Source organism: Orcinus orca, chromosome 1, assembly GCF_937001465.1.
Source record: "Orcinus orca chromosome 1, mOrcOrc1.1, whole genome shotgun sequence".
NCBI classification, from domain to species: Eukaryota; Metazoa; Chordata; class Mammalia; order Artiodactyla; family Delphinidae; genus Orcinus; species Orcinus orca.
In genome coordinates, this window is record NC_064559.1 from 40,756,657 (window position 1) to 40,780,046 (window position 23,390).

Here is a 23,390-nt window from a genome sequence, read left to right on the forward strand (position 1 = left end):
AAAATATACAATTACATAAGACTTGTTTAAAATAGTATTATTCACAGTGAGGTGTTAAACCCCTAAGGATATTCAGTGGTGGGTTCACAAAACTTACAAAGTAAATATGCCATATCTTCCAGAAACAAGAGTGTTACAATGATTTTTCCTCTGGGAGGGTGGGGAAGGAGCAACCTGAGAGGTAGGTTGGGGATGAATACTGTTCTCCTAAGTATACATAGCATAAAGAGGCTGTGATGGTTAATTTCATGTGTCAACTTGACTGGTCCACAGGGTGCCCAGATACTTGGTCAAACATTATTTTGGGTGTTTCTGTGAAGGTGTTTTTGGATGAGATTAACACTTAAATCCTTAGCCTGAGTAGAACAGATTGCTCTCCCCAAGGTGGGTGGGTCTCATCCAATCAGTTGAAGACCCGAATAGAACAAAAACGCTGAACCTCTTCTAAGTGAGAGAATTCCTACGGTTTGATGGCCTTTGAACTGGCACGTCAGCATTTTTCCTGCCTTCAGACTTGAGCTGAATCATTGGCTCTTTGGACTAGAACTACACCATCTGCCCTCCTGGGTCTCCAGCTTGCCAACTCACCCTGCAGATCTTGGGACTTTCCAGCCTCCATAATCACAGGAGCCAATATACATATGATAGATAGATGGATAGATAAATAGATAGATGATAGATAGATCCATCTTCTCTGAAGAACCCTGATCAAAACAGAAGCCAAGAACATTCATACTTGACCTGTTGAATTAGAAATGATTCCTTTCCCAAAGTCTTCACTAGTATTTACTAACTTCGGTAAACAAAATAATAACCATTCCATTTCCAAATTGTTTTTGTTTGTTTGTTTGTTTTTTGGCGGTACGCGGGCCTCTCCCTGTTGTGGCCTCTCCCGTTGCAGAGCACAGGCTCCGGATGCGCAGGCTCAGCGGCCATGGCTCATGGGCCCAGCCGCTCCGCGGCGTGTGGGATCTTCCCGGACTGGGGCACGAACCCATGTCCCCTGCATCGGCAGGCGGACTCTCAACCACTGCGCCACCAGGCAAACCCCATTTCCAAATTGGCCTCAAACTGAGATTGACATAACATAAAAATAAATTGTAGAATCCAGGTGGTAGGTAAATTAATTCTCCCTGTATAATTCTTTCTACATTTCTGTATGTTTGATGATTCTCGTAACAAAATATTGAGGAAAAGAAATTTATTGGCCAGCCAAGTTGGCTGCCGCCGCGGTGAAGGCTGCACAAGGGTGGTCGGGCTTGCTGCTGGGCGTGCGGAGTGTTGTCCTGTGGCTTCCAGGGCTGACCCAGGTGAGGTGGAGCCGCTATGGTCCTGAATACCAGGACCCCCAGATTGACAAGGCATATTACCGCAAGCCCTCGGCCGAGCTGAATGAGGAGGAAAAGTATGAGCGGGAGCTCAGGAAGACTCCGGTTATCAAAGCTGCTCCAGCGACGAAAACAAGCTCTGTGTTTGAAGACCCAGTGATCAGTAAATTCACCAATATGATGATGAAAGGAGGAAACAAAATACTGGCCAGATCCCTCATGACACAGACTCTGGAAACTGTGAAAAGGAAGCAGTTTGAGAAGTACCACGCTGCTTCTGCAGAAGAACAGGCAACCACTGAACGCAACCCTTACACCATCTTCCAACAAGCACTGAAAAACTGTGAGCCTGTGATTGGGCTGGTACCCATGCTCAAGGGTGGCCATTTCTATCAGGTTCCTGTGCTGCTAGCCGACCAGCGTCGCCACTTCCTGGCCATGAAGTGGATGATTACTGCATGTAGGGAGAATGAAGCTCCGGCGGATGCTGATGCCGGAGAAGCTGTCTCGGGAGCTGCTGGAGGCTTTTCACAAGCGGCGCCCTGTGATAAACAGAAAGCACGACACGCACAAGACGGCCGAGGCTAACCGCGCGCGGGCCCACTACCGCTGGTGGTAAGGGGTGGGCGGAGGAGCTGGGAGGAACACAGCGTGCTCTGTTGCAAGAAATAGCGTGAGCCACCTCCATGTTGCAGAACACCTGTGGGTTAAGCGTATACTTCCCTTTCAAGGGCAGGCGGGCCTCATAAGAAGGATGGAGCAGCATGTTTACTGATTGTTAGTCCTTTCTTTGGGGGCTAGAACTCGTTCTCCCTGCCCCATCTCCTTGCAAAGAGGGGACATATCAACTTGGATTTCCCCCAAGAAACTTAGGGCTCATCCAGCCCTTCTCTTCCTTCAGATTGGGGTGGATCTTTGGGTGATATGAAAGGAAGGAGAAAAAGTATCAGAAAAAGTTTATTAGAAAATTCTCATCCTGAGCTAGTGTAGCATGTGATGTGGCATTGCCATTCATTGAAACCAACTGGAGGAAACATGCTTGGTTCCAAAGTGATCCTTGTACAAAATGTATAAAAAGCAGTTCTGATGTGGAAAAAAAAAAAGAAATTTATTTAAAATGCACAGGTTGTGAGGAAAAAAATAGGTTAAATAGGAAAATGAATGTTTGTAAAGTAAATAGAATAAAGTGGAACAAAATCCTTACTAGGATTTTAAATCAATTGAGTTTAATTCAAATCCCCCCAATTCCAAAATGGCAGTAACAAGATGCCATCTCAGCAGATCATCTTGACCCTTAATTCATAGACAAGAATGATACCTTCAGGCATGAAATACCCCAAATGTCCAGCACCCTCTCCTACAGACTTACCTACAAGTATCTCCTTTGTAGGAGGATGAGGTGTACTGCCTCTTGGTCAAGACCACCTTGTCCTTGTTGCTCCTTCATTCTTCAACGTTTTGCTCCATCAGTTAATCTCTCTCTGCTCTTGTTTCTTCAGCTCCTTTCTCATTATTGGTTTCTTCCCCTACAATATTTATGAAACGCTTAAGAATCTACTTTTCCAAAGTATCCCTTCTTTGTCTCAGATACACAAGATAACTATTTCATGGAGATTCCTGTTTAGAAGATTCTGGGTCTTCCTTGGGTAATGCTGGTCTGTGAACTGTTTGTTACTGACCAGAGATTGAGATAAGGAAGTTTCATCAAAGTGTAAAGCAACTACACCAATAAGCACGCAGTTTCATTCAGCGGACTTTTTTTTTTTTTTAAGTAAGATTTTTCTCAATGAAATAAACAGTGTGTTCGTTTATATTCTGGAACCTTACCTCACTATGGTTACGGTCTAGTAATGAACAGTTTGTGGACTGGCACCCATCAGTGGACTAGCTTGTTTGTGGACTACACATCGAGTAATACTGATTGGAGTGACAAGAATGCAAATCTCACTATGTCCCCACACCAACATCCTACCCCAGTCAAGTGAGGCTGGAGAGAGAATTGTCAGAATTAACTCAGTTTGGTGTTCAGATTACACTTCTAAGACATAGATCACGTATGTTTGAATCAACATGCCTCTAGAAAACGGTTTTTCAAACTACAGACCTTGACCCAAACTACTTGCTAAGAATTTGATTCAGTTATATTTATATATTTTTGATAGGTTATTGTTTAAAAATATTCATTCCCCTAATCTCCGTGAGTATACTTTTCTGTCCTTGACTTAGGGCTTGCCATTGGCTTGCTCTAGCCAGTGGAATGTTAGATGTGACATGATCAAAGGTTTGAAGAATATTTGTGCAACTGGGCTTACTATTTTGCACCTCTGCCATTTCCATAAGAAAAATATGCTCAGGCTAGTCCACGAGAATCAATAATAGGATGAGAGACACATGGGGCAGAACCACCCAAGCTAGACCCCACTAGCCAGGATCAGTTTATATCAGCTAACCACCCACCAACCCACAGACCCTTGAGCCAGCCCTGCCAAGATCAGCCGTGACACCCAGCTGAGTCCAGCATAGATCAGCTGACCCTAACCAACACACAACTGAGTGAAAGAAATGCTTGCTCTTGTATATCCCTAAGATGTTCTGGCTGTTTTATTACAAACAAATAGCTGACTGATACACATGTATATGTCTGTATTGGGTTGACAATATAATATGTATTGCAGTGGGTAACAAAAGGTTTGAAAGCCACTGGTCTAGAAAAATACCATGTTTCTCCTGCACTCCTTGCTATTTAATGAGCTTAAAGGAAGTTCCTGTCTGGGAGTGGCTGCTTGCAGTAATAAAGAATGAAGGTAAACAGAGAGAGAATAGAGCTGAGAGATGAGAAATGAGGGGTGTGTGTGTGGGGAGGCAGAAAGAGACAGAGACTTCATAGAAACAAGCCTTTATTTTATATGCTGAGGTCCCTAAAATTGACTGTTTCCTGTTGCTTCTTCATAGAGAAGCTTTTCTCAAGTTCTAATAGTATTTATTAAGAGTATTAAGTCCTGGTTTTCACACTGGCATATATTCTGTTTATAATCCATCTCCTTGCAGTATTCTTAGCTTAAATCATATATAAAATTAAATGTTGGAAACAAAGGTAGGATTTTTCTTCACAATTTAATTCATCCTACCCATTATCATTACATCTCAAACTATAAAATGTTGTATGCTTCACAGAGGCTTAAATATCTTATAATTAAAACACTTTAGTTTCAAAATGCAATTCATGGCTCAGAAGTAATGAGAAGTAATAATTTCTAATAACTGTCTCAATTAATAACTCCCATTACTATAAATTTTATATTTACCATGTTTTCAGTACTCCATTTAAGAGGGCTGCCCACCAGATGAGGGTTACAGACCAGTAAGGTGAGTCACCCACAGTAAGGGTTGAGGGACAGTGGAGGAGGTAAAGGCCTTTTTTGAGGCGGAGGGGGATTTATTTTGTTTTTTATTTTTGAATTTTATTTTATTTTTGAATTTTATTTTTGAATTTTATTTATTTAGTTTTTATACAGCAGGTTCTTATTAGTTATCTATTTTATACATATTAGTGTATATATGTCAACCCCAACCTCCCAGTTCATCCCAACCCCGCCCCCAGTCCCCTACCCTGATAAAGGCCTTTTGAAGACCAACAAAAACACCCCCAGAATTTGGAACTGCCATAACCAGCAAGTGTTAGAGAAGCAGCAGTAATGACAGAGTGAAGGTTATCACCCTAAGAATAGTGAAGTAAGAAGACAATCTGCCTCCATTCTTCTTCTTCCCTGGACCCACTTCAAAGGGCTGGGGGATGACAGGGGGGAGGGTCCCATACCCACTGCAAACCCCACAAATTTGGCCTATGTTAAATAGAACCGCATTACTCTGATAACCAAAAGTAATGGAATTAGATCAAGATGTAGCTAAGAAACCCTGTATCCAGAGGGAAAGGGGGACTTTTTAACAGTTACTTTTTAAAAATCCTGTTTATATCCTAATAAATCGAGATTCTTTAGGGAACCTCTTTCTTTGTATAGTTATCTCTAGGAATATTTCTACCCAAAAAAGAGACCATTGTATATATTTGGGGTGCCATCTCCTTGGTCAGTTCTGGAGAAGCTTTGATTTTACTTCTAATCTCTATATTTAATAATAATAATTAACATCTGAATATTTACTATGTGCCAATGACTGTGTTTTTGTCAATGTCTAAGTGCCAAATTTATAGATTATTCTATACATTATATTTAGATTACTATCTCCAATCTCCCAGAATTTATTTTAGGAGCCCCTAATCTCATGAGCAGCATGTTTCTGAAACATTTTCAAGTTACTTTCACAAGTCAATTTAATGTTATTTTGTATTCGTTTCAGAGGTTGACACATCTAATCTTATCCCTGGATCTTCAGATTACCTCACAATTTGGATTCTATAGTTCCCTATAGACTGGTTTTAATGAATATATATATATATATTTGGCTGCGTTGGGTCTTCGTTGCTGCACGTGGGCTTTCTCTAGTTGTGGAAAGCAGAGGCTACTCTTCGCTGCAGTAGCTTCTCTTGTTGCAGAGCACGGGCTGTAGGCACGAGGGCTTTCATAGTTGTGGCACATGGGCTCAGTAGTTGTGGCTTGCGTGCTTAGTTGCTTCGCGGCATGTGAGATCTTCCCAGACCAGGGCTAGAACCCATGTCCCCTGCATTGGCAGGCGGATTCTTAACCACTGCACCACCAGGGAAGTCCCTAATGAATATTCTTGCAAACACCTTTTTTAAGCAAGAAAAATTGATTTGTGAATTCTCTTTTATAATTTGTGAAACCAAGGGAAAGAAATGAATGAGTTGGTATATTCTGTATCGGGGCAGAATTAAAATGTAAACTTTAAACTTTTCACTGTCTAGTCTTTTTTTTAAAAAATTTAGCCAAACAAATCATTATAAAATCATATTTGTATGATTTAGAAGTTTAGCAAAATTGTTTAAATCACCTGCCTACTTTTAAAAGACTGTATACACATTTAAATATAATTCTCCCAGATAAAAGTCTATATTATTTTTAAAGACAGGAAGATTTCATAGTCTTCTTTCACAAACAATTCCAGAACTTAAAAAAAAATTCTTCCAGAAAATGCTCTTTATGTCTAACTGCGTAATTCATTCCTTAAACAAACATCTACTATGCATAGGCATTGTACCCAATGCTGAGAATATAAATTAAGACACTGTTCCTGACCTTAAAGATAAATTTCATTTATCACAGGTAGAAATGCCCACAGCCAAGTCATTTAGTATGTTGGGTAAGAAAGTCAGAATTCAAAAAGTTCTCAAAAGTTTCAGGTAAGCTAAAACAAGCCAGGTGAAATTAAATGGCAATACATTTAAACTCATTTACTGAGGAGGGAGGGGAGTGGGGGGGAAAAAAGGAAAATAAAAAATCTACTGGAGTCTAAGTGGGGAGAGACCAGGCAAAACACTAACAAATGTAAAAGCCTGGAGGATGCAGTTGATTCTAGATTTAGTAACCATGTGCAGTTGTTGCCAAGAAAGCTAATTTTAGGATGGATTAATAAAAATATGGTGCAAAGAAAAGGGGTCAAAATATTTCAAATTGATTTTGTAGCAATTAGATCTCACACTGTCGTGGGGGGTGTCTTATTCTAAGTATTCAACACAAACTAGAGCATGTTAATAGGACAGTTGAAGAGGTGAAGGGTCTGAAAACAGTATCACTGTCGATTTGTCAAAGAGAATGATGATGTTTACCCTAAAAGAGAAGCTGAAGTAGGACATGATTGCTGTTTTCAAATATTTAAAGGACCCATGTGACAGAGCTTGCTAGCTGCCTTTCAGTACTCATTTTTCCCTTCATCCTTAGCCACAGAGCCTTGATTCTTAGCAGAGCACTTTGACATTTCCCAGCCTCCTTTGAGGTTAGTGGGCCATATGACTAAGTTCTGAACATTGATATATCAGCATAAATGGTATATGGTACTTCCAGAAAATCTCCTTAAAGAGAAGGGGTGTGCCCTCCTGCATTTCTTCCTCTATCCTGCTGTGAGGAGTGTGATCATGATGACTGCCCTCTAGCAGCCACTTTGGATCATAAGGGCAAAAGTGACACTCCAGGAATGGAGGAGGGGTAAGAGAGAAGAAGCCTGGGTGCCTGACACCTTGATGGCAGTTGTTATTTCAGCCAAGGAGTTTCAACTTCTGGATCCCTTTTACATGAAAAGAAATACATTTTAATTTTGTTTGACACTGTTATTTGGGGTTTCTCTTATATGTAGTTGAGCTTTGAGTGCCAAAAAAAAAAAAAAAAAGATATTTTCCAAGACCTAGACATCTTTAAAAAACTGAAATGATCTACTTTGTGATGCAGTTACCTATCTCTGTATCTGTTTAAATGGAGGCTGTAAGACTAGCTTCAGAAACGGTAAATATTCCAGGGGGTTAAGAGAAAGTGGGTTACCAGAACTCTGAAGTTTCTTTCAGCTCTTAAGGTATGATTTCCCCCCACCCCACCCCACCTGGGGATCAGGGGCTCTAAAAAACAAAACAAAACCACACAGCTCCTCCTTCCTGTTGAAAACATGCGTGGACTGTCCCCACCAGACCTGGTCCAACATAAGTGGCTTAATGGTGGGTAGTCTCCTGGCCATGCTGCCTGACTCTGTCTTGGAGTTAAACTTATTCCAAGACAGGCACTGCTAAAGTAAAAATAAAGGAGAACCAAAGAGCAAATCAATAAACTCTTCAGCAAAAGTGGTGTCATAAAGACACTCACTATGAACCTGGAAATGAATAAAACAGGACCTCTGTGGAGGTCCTTCCTGTGTGCCTATTGTAGTTGGCGAATCAAGGTGTAGCCCACAATCATCACCATGCTTAAATTTTTTTCCTTTTGTAAAATGAGGATAAAACCCCTATCGCCTTTCCATCTTTCCTCTTCCATTCTACTTCCCAGCTTCTAATAACTGTAACATTACTTTGTTTACTTTGTTACATTGTCTTAATATTGTTTTTTTAACTATATTTACCTGTGTTTTTTCTATTAAGTGATTCTTTAAATATTTATTTCCTCGGAACAGTAATACATACACATGGTAAAAGAGTCCAACCGTGAACAGAACACACAAGAGATAAAGTCTCCCTTTCATCTCAGAGTCTGACACCCCATCATCCTCTAAGCATGTATATAGGCTGCTATATATATTCGTAAGTATTTTCTAGAGACACTATTATTTTATCTTTTACATTTAGGTCCACAATCTATTTACAACTTTTGCATAAGTAAAATGTTCACATAAGCATCTGTTTGGGAACCCTATTCAGGTCCATCGGTCTACTTTCTAACATCTGGTAGTATAAATCCCCTAACTTTGTTCTTCCAGATTGTCTTGGCTGTTCTTGATCTTCTGACTTTCCATATACATTTTAGGGTCAGCTTGTCAATTTACACAGACACACACAGACACACACACAAAATCTGCTGGGATTCTAGTAGGGATTAGACTGAACCTATAGATCATTTGGGAGAACTGACATTTTTACAATATTAAGTCTTCTGATCCATGAGCATTGAATATCTGTCCAGCTACTTGGGTCTTCTCTAATTTCTCTCAATAACACAATTTTCAGTACAGAGTTCTTGTACCTCTTTCATTAAAATTTATTCCTAGGGTTTCCCTGGTGGCGCAGTGGTTGAGAGTCCGCCTGCCGATGCAGGGAACACGGGTTCGTGCCCCGGTCCGGGAAGATCCCACATGCCGCGGAGTGGCTGGGCCCGTAAGCCATGGCTGCTGAGCCTGTGCGTCCAGAACCTGTGCTCCGCAACGGGAGAGGCCACAACAGTGAGAGGCCCGCGTACCGCTAAAAAAAAAAAAAAAAAATTTATTCCTAGGTGCAATGGGTGGGATGGTGCCCCAAGGACATTAGGTCTTAATCCCCAGAAACTGTAAAATGTTTTCTTATTTGGAAGAAGCATCTTTACACATATGATTAAGGATCTTGAGACAGGAGATAATCCTGGAGTATCCAGATGGGCCGTAAATGCCAGTAGTGTCTTTACATAATAAAGAAAAAGGGAAATTCAAGACACACACAGAGGAGAAGGCAATGAGAAGATGGAGGCAGAGGTTGGAGTGATTGTGGCCTCAAGCCAAGGAAGGCCAGCAGACACCAGAAACTGGAAAAGGCAAGGAGCAGATTCTCCCCTAAAGCCTCTGGAGGGAGCGTGGCCCTGCTGACACCTTGATTTCAGACTTTTGGTTTCTAGAACTGTGAGAGGATGAATTCATTTTAAGCTACCAAGTTTGTGGTAATTTGCTACAGCTGCCACAGGAAACGAATACACTAGGTAGTCAATATTTTTGGTGCATTTGTATATGGTATCACTTTTTAAAAAATTCATTTTCTAATTGTTTAGTGCTGGTACATAAAATATAACTGATCTTTACGTACTGACTGTATCAACTTGCTAAAGTCATTATTAATACTAAATGGTTTATAAATTATTATAATTTTATATAGAGACTATCACCCTTTCTCCAAATAACAGGTTTACATATTTCTTTCTAACCCTTATATATTTCTACCTTGCCTTTTTACAGTCGCTGGGAGGTCTAGCACAATAGTGAATTATAAATTCTTATACATTTTGATTTTGTAACTATGAAAATGTACTGTCTGTTCCAAACTTAAAATATAATGAAAATAATATTAGAAAATTTTAATACAATAAAAAAGCAGCCAAACAAAATAATCAACATCCTTCTAGTTAACAAATCCAAAGGACTTTTCTTAAACCCCTCTCATGACTCTGCATCCTTAGATATTATTAACCCTTTTTAATGCTTGCTTCTTCCTTGTCCAGATTCTTTTCTTCCTCTAATCCCTTACAGACATCCCCCAAATTTTCTTAAAACTTTTCTCTTTCTATACTGTCCTTGTTCACTGTTGGGATACCATTTTGAGGCCTATTATTATTCTTCAGAATCCTTTTCTTCAGGGGCAAAACAGAAACTTGCTTCCCTGCCTTTTTTTTTTAAATGCCATACCCCAAGACCCTTTCTTCATCCGAGTAGAATGCAGTCTGGCCTGCTCTGCCTTCTTTGCTATACTCAAGAAAATCGTGAAATCTTCTCACTTTAAGGGTTTTACTAATAAATAAAAGTTACAGAAGTCCCCAAAGTTTCACAATGTTTTGGTCCTGATCTATATATGAAAATTCCTTTCTGTAGAAAAGCGGCTGGAAGGTGTTGCAAAGTTGGGGTGTCAGAAAGCTGGCTGGCCAAGCAGCCTCAGAGTGACATTTATCTTTGTGAATTCACTCAGTTCTGGGTCTGGCCTTTGTGTTACATGACCAGAGATGCTGAATCATGATCATTAGAACTTGTGTATGAAAACCAAAGTACCAATGTGTTAATTCACAATGAAAAATATAACTGTCAAGGGAAACGACTATTCATTTCATTCGGCGAAGACATTCCTTGTAGAAAAATTATATGGGAATTAAAATAATATTCAGAACTGTATTTGGTAAGGAATAAAAGGTTTAGTTTTATGATTCAAATATTTAATGGCATCATATCAGGTTTTGATAGAGATGAAATTACCTCCACTACCAGAACCGGATAGGTTTTGTACCTGCTCAGGAGACCTTCCCCTTTAGACTGAGACGCTGTCAAATACTTACTTCCCAGGCTTTTCTTGGCTCAATTCCTGATTTAGACATTCCTGCTTTAGACATTCCTGCTTTAGGGATGTTGTTTCTTTCAGTGAACTATTTTCTGGCCAGAGAGGCTTATTTTTGGTTCGATCCATTCTGCATTGACCTACTATAGAAATCTTCCAGGACAATCTTTATTTTTAAGTGTTTGAAGACTACCTTACTGTGGACCCCAAATACCACTCTGCATACATCTGCATACTAGATGTTCACAACAAGTCCTCACTTCTACTTACTGGTGAGCAAAATTTAAAAAAAACCAAAACCCCAAAAAAATAAAAAAAGAAGAAAATCCTAAGTAGCCCCCAATGCCAGGCAGCCTGGCGCAGAGCAGACGTCCTCAAATCTGGTGAACGAAAAATGCAGTTCCTACTCCTGCCTAATGAAATTCAGGAAAGCATTACAGAGCGCATCGCCTGCCAGGCTGGAAACCCTGCCAGACTGCAGCTCTGGCCTCACCTCCACTCCGGGCCTCCGCCCTCTCCAGAGTTCTGCTCCAAGGCTCGACCGCAGGTCAGGCGCACTGAGAAAGCACCAACAGGGCAAGGACCCTGTCCTAATTTTATTTAACAACTGACAGCACCCACTCCCCTAATGAAATAGCAAAGACACACACACAAAAAAAAGGTAAGAGAAGGAAAACGGAGGAGAAAGGTTACCAAAAAAACCCAACAAAAACAACCACCTTTTAGCAATATACAGCTGTATTGCTCGGCACTGGAAACTCATCTCGGAAGCCTCAGTCTCTCCAGGGAATCAGGCCCCGGTTCTGAGGATCAGAAACAAAACTGCAGCGTCTGGATGGTTAGGATCGAGCCTACTTCTCCGGCCACCTGGGCCTCGGGACCCGAAGACCGCCCTGTTACTCCGCCCGACTCCACCGCGGGCAAGCGCACGACCCTAGCTCGACGCTGTTGGAGAAGCCATGAAACTGGGCAGCCGGTCCTCCGCAGCATCTCAAGAAGGCCGCGCTCCTGCCGAGGCCTGTCCTGACATCGCACCGCGCAACCCCCCCCAGAAAAAAGAGGGGCCGCTCCCAGAACGCGGGCGCCTAGGGTCTCACCAGGCCCTTTCTCAGGCCGGCCGCGTTCCTTCCGCCCAGATAGGGCAAAGAGTCCGGATGGCTCGCGTGCGCCTCCGCCCGCGCTCCGAAGCGTCCCCTAGAAAGGAAGCCCGAGAGGCGGCCGCGCCTCTACGGCGATTTTATTAGCGCTCGGTTGGGGTTGCCCGGTCCGTCGGCGAGCGGGGCTTCCCCTCCCCTCCCCCTCTTCCCCGGCGCCCCTCCTGCCCTCCCCCGCCCGGCGGCCGGAACCTCCCTGCGGGGCGGAGTGATACCGGCGGCGCCGTAGAGCGCGGCGCGGCCGAGAGGGGCGCCGGGGACTGCGCGGGGCGGCCGGCGGGCGGAGGAGGAGGGGAGAGAGGCGGGGCCGGGGCGGGTTGTTGTGAGGCGACTGCGTTACTGCCGGACCGGGGCGGTTATGGCGGCTCCATATTAACACCCTCCTCCTCCTCCGCCGCCACCGCCGTCTCCTCCTCCTCCTCCTTTCCCTCCCGCCCGCGCTCGTAAGCCATCTCCCCCTTCACCCTGACGCCTACCTCTTCTCCTCACCTTTCCCCCTCCCCTCTTCTACCATGCCCGGCATGATGGAGAAAGGGCCCGAGTTACTGGGGAAGAACCGATCGGCCAACGGCAGTGCCAAGAGCCCGGCGGGCGGCGGTGGCAGCGGCGCCTCGTCCACCAACGGCGGGCTGCACTTCTCGGAGCCCGAGAGCGGCTGCAGCAGCGACGACGAGCACGGTGGTAGCCTCGAACTCCTCCCAGCCAGCCCGCCTGCCCCCCTCCCTCCTCCCCTCCCCCAGCCCCCTCCCCTCGCCGCGCTCCCGCCCTCTCTCCCCTCGGAGCCCGGGCGCTGCGGTAGCCTCGAACTCCCGGTGCAGTGCAGCAGCACCCGCCGCGACCCCCGTCCCTCCGCCCTCGCCCAATCCTCCGCCCTCGCCCCCCCCAGCTCCCCGCCCCCATCCGCTGCCATCTCCCGGAGTGCCCGGAGTTAATATCTTCCCATCCACCCGCCGCTTCTTTCCTCCCTTCAGCAATTTTCATATTTTATTAAGTGTCTCTTCCTTTTTCTTTTTTCTTTCTTTTTCTGCCCCCACGCCTTTTTCTTTTTTTCTTTTTTGACCTTGCTTTGCAGATGTTGGGATGAGAGTCGGAGCTGAATACCAAGCTCGGATCCCTGAATTTGATCCAGGTAGATCTGTTTGCTTAAGCAAAATCCTGTCTCCCCTTTTCTGGGATTGGTTTAGGGTGGAAGGGGTAGCGGGCGGGCGGGTGGGGTTGGGGTCCGGGTGTGCGGTTGGGAGGAGATGCGGGGCTGGGATGGACAGGCATCTTTGGCGGGGAGGCTGTCACGCTTGGCAGGGCTGTGACACAGGGCGTGTGGGCAGATGTGTGCATTGCAAGGTTAACATGGTTCCTTTGGAGGCCACTTGCCCGCTGGTGGCATCACCTTTCTACCGCTTGAGCCCAGGGTGAACGGAGGAAGACGGCCCCTCGGCGGATTCGGGGGTCGGAGGCCGGGGGTGGAGCGGCTGCGGGGCCGAGAGCTAGAGGAGAGGGTGTGCGGGCTGTGTGTGGAAGAACCATGCAAATGTCAGTTGCCACACCACCGGCCCCCGGGAGCGGAGGCCCGCGCTCTGCCAGGGCGGCGATCCCCGGGCTGCTGTCACCGGCCGAAGCCGAGGGCGAGCCCTGCCCAACCCGCGCACACACGGGATTTTCTTTTTTCTTTCTTTTTGGCTAGGTGGTGTAGCTTTGGTGGCGACAGCTTTGCGGAGTGTAGGAGCCGCGGAGCGAATGGGATTGGGGGAAGAGGGTGGGGAGAAGCCAGAGGCACACCTCGCTCCAGAGCCAGCCCTGGGAAGTCAGACCACAGGACAGTGACTGCAGCTGCCAAGGAGACATTTTCTCCCCTAGCAGCCAGGTTCCAGCGTCCTCTGCCAACCCAGCTTGCGGGCTCCCTGTCTACTTTTCTCCAAACAGGCTCTCTGGCGGTCACGGGATTTCAGCCTGGACGGGGATTGGGCGAGAGTTCCGCATATGGAGGCGCCCTTGTTGGAGCCTCTCGGAGTGGAGCGTGTTTCCTTCTCCCCCCAGCCCACCACAGACCCTCTTCAGTACAGGCTTTGGGCAGACTTTGAAGGGGCTTCCCCACCCCCTCGCTTCTTGTTTTTGCCCATTGCCCGCGTATAGTAATGTGTCTCTGTCAGACTCTCGAATTCTATATTAGATATTAATAGGGCTTACTTGTATTTCTTGGGGGGGAAATAGCATGTTTATTTGATTATAGGGTCTCGGTGGGTATTTTCATTCCTCTCCTGCCCATTACTGCAATGCAAAGTGATATTTACCAACCATTTAAAGATTTTTAGGGTTTAGACAGCTTTTCTTGTCCCAAGGGAGAGGGTAAAATAATGTGTGTTAAAAGGATTGTCAGTGCAGGCTATTTTTCAACACGTAAAAACAATGATACAAGAGTGCTCACTAGATCAGAGTTGCCTTCTAAATGACATGGCTTTGATACATTTTATTCAAAAGCTGCCTTCTAAATCACATGGCTTTGATACATTTTATTCGAAAGCTATCAGTGTGTGTGCTGGAGGGCTTCAAATAATTTTAACTGTTGTGAAACTAATTTTCTTTATTAATGTAGCTAGTGGGTGCATGGCGCTTTCATATTACAGTGCTGCCTCAGGTTTTAGCTTGACATTTGGAAAGTGCTTGCTTTGGCTTAAGACAGACTGAATTAATCACTCATCTCTTATTTTTGTGCCCTGAGCAAGTCACTGGCCCTCCCTAAACCTCAGTTTCTCTAGCTGTAAAATGGAAACAAAAATACTTAGGGGAATTCTTGCCAAGGTTGTGTGAGTGGACAAATGGCAGTTACTCAATGAAGATTAAATTTCATAATTGTGAAGAATGATTCTGCATACATTTATTCCTTTCTGATTTGGGGCTTTCATTGGTATCCTGCTTTTTCTAGAATAAACTTATTTCCACATTAGAACTCAGCAGTGTAATAAGCATACCTATCTTTTTTCCCCATTAGATAGGTTTATATTTCATAGACAACTGTACACAAGTTGATTAAGGATCTTGTATTTAAGACCCAGACTTCATGCTAGACCAAATTTATGCATGCCATAGCCTGATCACTGTAGCAACTTTTGGAAAAAATTTCAAGCAAACAAATACTGGAGCAAATTTCAAAGTTTGAAAAATAATTCATTGAAAGTACAGAATACTTTTTATGTGGTTTCACATGGCCACTATTTGTATTATCCAATTTATGTTATATTTTGTCTAAGAATATTTGTCTAAGAATATTTGAGGGAAAAATCACAAATATTACAATTTTTAAAGTTATATTCTCAATAATTTACTCAGACTATAGTTGATACTTTTTATTAGAATAAGGACAAATATGATATTCTTCAATTTCATCTACAAGTATGCCTCAGAAATAATTGCAGGTTTGGTTCTAGACCATTGCAATAAAGCAAATGTCACAATAAAGCAAGTTATACGAATTATAGTTTTCCCAGTGCATATAAAAGTGTTCAATAGCATTAGGTCTAAAAATGCAATGTACATACCTTAATTAAAAAGTACTTTATTGCTAAAAAATTCTAACCATTTACTGCAATAGTAACATCCAAGATTGCAGATCACCATAACAATGTAATAATAATGAAAAAGTTTGAAATATTGCAAGAATTACCAAAATGTGACACAGACATGAAATGAGCAAATGCTATTGGAAAAATGGTGCTGATAGACTTGATCGACATATCTGTGAAGCACAATAAAACGAGTTATGCCTGTATTCATTTTCTCCTTAATAATCTGCAGAATATTGAACCCAAGGACACAACTAAAACCAGTTATCATTTAAACTTAGGTGGGCTTTTCTATAGTTGTTATAGGCAAATCTTGTCAAGCAAATGTAGATTATCAATTATTAGACACCTTTTACAAGGAAATTTTGAGCCTGTATGCCATTCAACATAGTACCACTGCTCTATCTTATTCTGTGTTGTGGTGGTGTGTGAAGTTTTTACTCCACGTCAATAAATATCATTGGGTGAGAACTTAAACATATTTCTTTGGAAGAGATAAAGAGGAAAAGATGTTTATTAATTAATGATAGAAATTGAGAAATGGTCAGCTCCTCTCCTTTTCTCTTCTTCATACTATTTAGTCTCATAAACCACTCAGTCTGTCTTCATGAAGATTGCCCACCCATAGCCATCCAAGTCATTTGGAAGAAAAATTCCTGAGGTATCAAGATTATGATGATCAGAATGTAGGAAAATTAAGAGGATTTTTTTGTGGAGGTTATTTTTATTGGAGGAGATGATAGAAATTAAGCACAGAAAGAATGAGTTATTAAAATGAGTATTGTACAAAATATGAGAAGAACTGAGATTTAAATTGGAATTATTGAAGTTAGGAGATTAGGAACAGTTTATGTTAATTGATGGACCATTGCTAAGAATGCTGTTATAAAAATTTACTAAGCGGATTTTTGATTCTTTTTTAGGTGACTCTTTTCCTTTTGATTCTTTGCTAGGCCCTCCCCAACTTTTATTTAGTGCCTACTGACTATGCTTACGTCACGAGGAGCAGTTTTGTGTGGTGATTAAGAGTCTTACCTCTTATATGCCTTTTAGCCACTATGGCATAGTGACCTTGGATGAACTGGGTACCTGATGTGTCCAAGCCTTAGTTTTCTCATTTGTAAAAGGGAGATACTCTTAACTATATGACAAGATTAAGTAAAAATTCATGTATATAAAGCAGTGGCATTCAAAATATTTTGCCTGCATACTCGTAGAAGAAATTTGGAAAAACAGATTCACATATTTTTAAGTTGACATCTGTTATTTGTCACTGAGTTTATTAGTTGAAAAATGTAATCTCCAGTGTACTGAAAATGTTAACACTTTGAAATAAAGTTGTTATATACTTATTTTAAATGCATCCAATTAAATGTAAATACGATAGTAATGTGGTAGTATCTATTTTATAAAATATATGAACAGTCTCTTAACATTGTTCCTTTTGTTTTTGAAATCATTTCCATGCATTTTCCTCACAGAATTTTATAATACATTTTTGTGCTTGAAAGTGCTTTATTGATCACCTATCCAATTTCTCTACCGTCATAGTATGTATTCTTGTGAACATAAGGTTCTAAGTGTTAAATCTCTTCTGGCTTGAGTTATTATAATTAATGTGTAATTAATTAAAACTGTAATAGTCATGGTGCCTTGAGTAAAAGAGAGCTTTGCTGATGTTCGTTTGGCATCATAGAGGTTTTTAAATTTTAGGCAGTGTACTCTTGTAAGATTTGGGATGGATGAGAGACCTGCCTTTTTTTTTTTAAAGTGAGGGAAGGGTGTTTGTGAAGAAGGAGGTCAGAAGTAGAATAAGTGTACAGCTTAGACTGCAGGTGATTTCTCAGGCAGATTGTCTTGGGAAAGAAAACATAGGGAAGTTTGAAGTCCTGAAAATTGATTCCCAGAAAACTTACTAATGCTTGTGTACTGCTTGGAATGTCTTTGTTTACCTTGGTTTGAAATTGGTGAATTAAGTATATTTTAAAAATATTTGGAGTGTCTTACTGATCTCAATATTTAAGTTCTTTATATAGAATATTTGTTCCATGATTTCCATCAAAATCCTTAGTTGGAATGTCTTAAAGGAAATCTTCAAAGAAATAGAAGATTTATATTTTTGTATTTACTTTGAAACTTGCTATTGTATAGAAATCCTAATCAAAATTATACTTTTGTTGTTGGTTTTCCCCAAATTGGTCTTATAAATGTATTTTACCAACTGCAGTTAAGGAGATCTAAAAGTTTTCAGAAGGCTTGAACTTTTGTTTCATTTAATACTTAAAAAAACTGATTGCTCAATAATTTTATTTTCATAGCTGTTGAGCTACTATAGTCTTTTAAAATTGTGGTTGCTTGCTGTCTAAGTTTTGGTTTGTTTATTTTTGATCCATTCAGAAGATAGGCTACTTCTAAGGCCTTGGTTATTTTGTTGCTGAGTCAAATTGGATTCTCAGTATTATTTCTGAATATCAGACAGTTTTGAGGTATAATCTTAAACATTGTTATAGATAAAAGCAAAATAAAAATTGTGTTTTTGTGTCCTTTAAATATTTTGGTTTACTTCAACTTTTATGATGGAAAGGGTAAAGCTTTACTGAATGCAAATCATCCTGAGAGGTAAATTGTTTTTAATAATGCAAGTTACTTTCTCCTATTCTTTTATAGGAGAGGAATCAGGTCTGAGTTGTCAGTAAAACAAAAAAGTCATTTCAGCTATTCAGTTTCATTTTCAAAGGGTTGGTAAGAGAGGTCATCAGCCGTTTGAGTTAGAGCCCCATGAGATTTTATACATTTATATTTTTATTTGATTGATAGGTAAGAAGAAGCCTTTCCAGAGTACAGAAAGAAGGGAACTTAAAGAACTGTCTTCAGTAAGCATATAGTAGTAATCATAAGTCTTAGGTAGTGCTTACCACATGCCAGGTACTTTACAAATATGAATTCACTTCATTTTTGAACAACTCTGTGAAGAAGGTGCTCTCATTATCCCTATTTTTAAAGATGGGTTAAACTGACGCAGAGACAGATTAAGTAAATTTGCTCAAGGTGACAAAGCTAGGAAGTGGCAGAGCTGGGATGCAAACCTGAAGTCTGGCTCTATAAGTGGTTACACTCTTAACCATTATACTAAGCTATCTCTCATTTCCTATAAACATCAGTCATCTTTTGGTCCTAGTGGGACACATATATGATTGAAAATGGTGGAGCCCAATTCAAGAGTAGTCAGGGAAAGAACATTGTGAAATGCCTAATTAGGCATTCTCTATACTCCAGATATATACACCCATGTTAGAAGAGCTGTTAGTCTCCACAGTTTGGATGCCAGTTTCTGTCAGAAGATCGGGCCCTTAATTACAGTGCTAAGAATTTTTGAGGAAACTTAACTGTTGTTCTTCATGGGCACGAATACAAAAAAAAAAGTTTATATCTGTTTAAGAAGAGATATTTAGTAAAAATATTTTAATTCAGATTTTCTGTAATACAAGAATCAGATGCAAGGAAATATGTCTAAATATTAAGCATGTATGCTATCAAGACTTGAGACTTAATGGAAGCCTTTTCTTTGTTGCATTCCATGTTCTTTTAAGTAGTATTTAAATTATCTTTGTCACAGTCCATAGTGAAAATGAATCAGTCCCATACTAAAGGATTGAAGTTTAGGATACTCACTAGAAATAGCAATAGATTTTATTAATTAAATAAAGGCTTCTGATCAACTTAGATGTCTGTTTTATTTCCACTGAGTGGTTTAGCTATTTTGCTTTTGTGTTTTTATTTTATGTGGTTAAAAATTAAATATATATCTTAATATTTTTTAAAGAAGTTTTTTAAAATTTATTTTTATTGAATATAAATTTTAGATAATGTACTTCTAACTTGCATTTTCTTAAATTCTCAGCTCCTATTTTTATCCTCTTATTAAAGATAGTTATGACAAAATGCAATGTTTTGCTTTTAGGTTTATTTTGTAATTATGCTTTTTTCTAATACTTTTATAGTATTCTGTCAATACTTTTTTCTCCATACCTAATTTTTCCTTATAGTAAAACATACATAACTTAACAATTTTAGCTTCATATTGCACTAACAGTGTGTCATTCTCTAACTAAAATTTGTTGATTGAATATACAGTAGTGATGTGTTATGATTCTCCAAAAATAAAGAACGGCTGAATGACATTAAATTATTGCTTGATAAAGTCTGTAGTTGGGAGTATAATAGTAGTTACTTTTACCCCTGGAAGTGAATATTCTTTATTCTGAATATCTTATAACTTTATAAATGATTACAGTTTAACCTCAGAATTATATTAATGTTTTCTGTGAGTAATTTTGGAATTCTAGGCATTAGTTGCTCGTGGCTATCAACAGCTCTTAGTTTTTTTTTGTTTTTGTTTTTGTTTTTTTGTTTGGTTTTTTTTTTGCGGTACGCGGGCCTCTCCGCTGAGCCTGTGCGTCCGGAGCCTGTGCTCCGTAACGGGAGAGGCCACAACAGCTCATAGTTTTAATTAACTTGAATGCACCTAAGAAGTAGGAAGAAGCCAGAAAAGGACCATCGAGTATTTAAAGACAGAACCTACTGGCATTTACTTGGCTCTGGGATAGCTGTGTCAGGCCTTTCGTTCATTCTGTCTATTCTTTTTTATTTCTTAATAAATCTTTTTTATATATATAAATTAATTAATTTATATATTTATTTTTGGCTGTGTTGGGTCTTCGTTTCTGTGTGAGGGCTTTCTCTAGTTGCGGCGAGCGGGGGCAACTCTTCATCGCGATGCGCGGGCCTCTCGCTATCGTGGCCTCTCCCGTTGCGGAGCACGGGCTCCAGACGCGCAGGCTCAGTAGTTGTGGCTCACGGGCCCAGCCGCTCCGCGGCTTGTGGGATCTTCCCAGACCAGGGCTCGAACCCGTGTCCCCTGCATTGGCAGGCAGATTCTTAACCACTGTGCCACCAGGGAAGGGAAGCCCCTCTGTCTATTCTTAACTTACATGCAGTTTCAATAGAGCTTGATTTTTCTGACTTTTTAGATTATAACAGATTAGAAATAAATTAGAAACAGCAGGCTTCCCTGGTGGCGCAGTGGTTGATAGTCCGCCTGCCAATGCAGGGGACACAGGTTTGTGCCCCGGTCCGGGAGGATCCCACATGCCGCGGAGCGGCTGGGCCCGTGAGCCATGGCCACTGAGCCTGCGCGTCCGGAGCCTGTGCTCTGCAATGGGAGAGGCCACGACAGTGAGAGGACCCCGTACTGCAAAAAAAAAAAAAAAAAAAAATTAGAAACAGCAATAGTATGCTTCTAGATTAGAGGTAGACTCAGATTACATTAAGGAGAAATAGCATTATTAACTTTTCCATGGTTTGACTTTGTTTTCCTCTTACACAGAGTACAAACTTTCATAAATATAAAAAGTAATAAATGAAATTAAAAAGGAATAACTGGCAGATTCCTAGCAAGGAGAACAAGATTAAATAAAAACCATAAAAAGCATATACAGGTATTTAAAAATTATAATGATCTTGGCCCATTTAGATATGGGCAAAACAATTAACTCATCACCTGAGGTATTTGCTCTAGTTTTAAAGCCAGAGTTTTTAATGACTCCTAAGTAACGTATAGAAGGTTAAATCAGATTTACTACCCGTTAAGAAGTAGGGATATAAAATGTACTTAATAAAGTCTTTCTTTTTAATTTAAAGAGGGTAAGCTTCAGTGTTTGTGAAATTTCGTTGGTATCTATAAGTGGTATATTTACTATATTTAGTGTATATCTGTTTTCCTTCCTTTGTTTTCCTGTACTTTGTTTCTTTGTCCTCTTTTGCAGGTACTGTACTAAAATAGAAATAAAACTTACTTTGTTTATACTTATTTTGAATGTAAAGTTCATCATATTCAAAATAATTAATTTTTTCCCCAGGTGCTACAAAGTACACCGATAAAGACAATGGAGGAATGCTTGTATGGTCTCCATATCACAGTATCCCAGATGCCAAATGTAAGTTTTCTGAAATTGAATGTTTATGTCAATAGGGAATCTATCAACCAATTCAAAATGCAACTTATATTTGTTTTTGAGTCTCTTAGATTCTCATAAGAAATCAGTTTGTCTTTGTTTTGTTTTGTTATTTTGATGGAGCTTGTTATGTTAGAATGTTTTTCCTTTTGAAAGATAGTGGGTTGATCATTCCAATTTGTGTCAGGCCCAGGAAGACTGAAAAAACCTAGGATCTGATGGCATTGCTGCTTAAATCCTCAAGCAGGGGAGGGAGTTACTATGTAGACATCTGCACAGGCTATTCCTCAGTATATGAAGCTGTAAAGAAATGCCTTCAAACTTCCAAGAGCCCACTATCATTACCATTTTAAAGAGGAAAGGGGAAAGAACTGACTTCAGCAGCCATCAATCAGGTCATCTTTGTGCTCTCCATTTCTGGACGGAGACCTTCTGGATCATTGACCATGCACTTCTTGAATCATGGTGTGGCTTTAGACTTCAATGTGATGTAGCGGACCTGATCCTTTGCGGCACATCAGATATAGGAAACGTGCAGGTAACAAAACTAAGATCCCCACCCCTCCATTCAGTTATCATTTGATTTATTAAAACAAACAAACAAAAACCACTGAACAGCTATTCTAGTGGCTGTAAAATAAGCTTGTCTTTTAAAAATATTTACTAAATCTTAAAGATGTCCCATGATGGTTTATTTAGTTTCATGAAAATTAATGATGTCCTATATATCATGTGCATAGTAAGTCTAGTCATACTTATTGATGCAGTAAGAGAACTAAAAATTGAAAACGGGGTATTATTCTGCATACCTGATAATTCTTCCTATTTAAGAGCTTCAGAATACCAGCAAAAAGTCTAACTGGTAACCTAGGAATTATATACCCTTGAGGTATTCTTAACAGAAAACACAAAATTGTACATTTTGTGTACTGAGAAACCTGAAAGAGACGATCAGGTTTTTTGGTTCAATCTTCATTATAGGCAGAGGTTTTCAGTCACAAACTGAGCATTAGGGTGTCATTGGCATTTGCTGTTTTAGCACTGTTTTATACAATGGTGCATTTCTTAGCAAAATGGAAAACAAAATTCAGAAAGCCAACATGTCCTGGTAGTGGTGTGTCCATGTGGAATATCCAACTGAAGGTACAGGGTAGTGACTTTCATCCCTGGCTGTGCTTGGAATCACTTAGGGGAACTTTAAAAAAAATTCTGTTGATGTCTGGCCTCTACCTCAAACTGATTAAATCAAACTGATTAAATCAGAAATCTTGGGGGTGGACTTCCTTTTTTAAAGCTCCCCTACTGCTTCTAATGCATAGCCAGGGTTGAGAACCACAGGGTGATTGGTATTGTTCAGCCTTCTATTTATAGGACTCTAAGACATTTTTGTTAATCAGCATGTGTTTAGACCTGTCATATGTTTAAGTACTATGGGTTCTAAATAGAATATAATATTTGGATTTTCTTCATCAAAAGCTTCCAGTCTTAGGGAGATATAATAACATCCATAAAAATTAGTTAATCTTAACAGCATTATTGTTACAATAGCATATTTATATATTAAACTGTACTGTAATATTAATAACAGCAAACTCTTAGAAAGTACTTAAAATGGGCCAGATGCTGTTTCAAGCACTTTACATATATTAGCTCATTTAATCCTA

At 40.6% G+C, this 23,390-nt stretch overlaps 1 protein-coding gene, 1 long non-coding RNA gene and 1 pseudogene across 11 annotated transcripts in view; 2 read left to right on the forward strand and 1 right to left on the reverse strand.

The window, feature by feature from the left end:
* Positions 1–470: 470 nt before the first annotated feature.
* LOC101289655 (28S ribosomal protein S7, mitochondrial-like) lies at positions 471–1,947 on the forward strand (annotated as a pseudogene).
* Positions 1,948–4,208: 2,261 nt separating this feature from the next.
* LOC117203456 (uncharacterized) lies at positions 4,209–11,804 on the reverse strand. The gene is made up of 2 exons (XR_007473285.1): positions 11,721–11,804; positions 4,209–9,177 (listed from the first exon to the last, which is right to left on the reverse strand). It is a non-coding gene; the product is annotated as an uncharacterized LOC117203456 (long non-coding RNA).
* Positions 11,805–12,667: 863 nt separating this feature from the next.
* The window catches only part of RCOR3 (REST corepressor 3), a 50,205-nt gene continuing 39,482 nt past the window's right edge, over positions 12,668–23,390 (forward strand). For 6 of the 10 annotated variants that reach the window (XR_007473278.1, XR_007473279.1, XM_049701479.1 and 3 more), the window contains exons 1-3: positions 12,668–12,836; positions 13,228–13,284; positions 21,631–21,708. Coding sequence is in view for 7 of the 10 variants with exons in the window: in XM_049701479.1 (XP_049557436.1) it covers positions 12,668–12,836; positions 13,228–13,284; positions 21,631–21,708 (304 nt within the window). In the remaining 3 variants the exon portion in view is untranslated. Of the gene's footprint in view, positions 12,837–12,962; positions 13,285–18,563; positions 18,586–21,630; positions 21,709–21,913; positions 22,265–23,390 lie in introns of those variants that run through there. The other 4 variants (XM_049701484.1, XM_049701491.1, XM_049701493.1 and 1 more) reach the window with 3 other exon arrangements.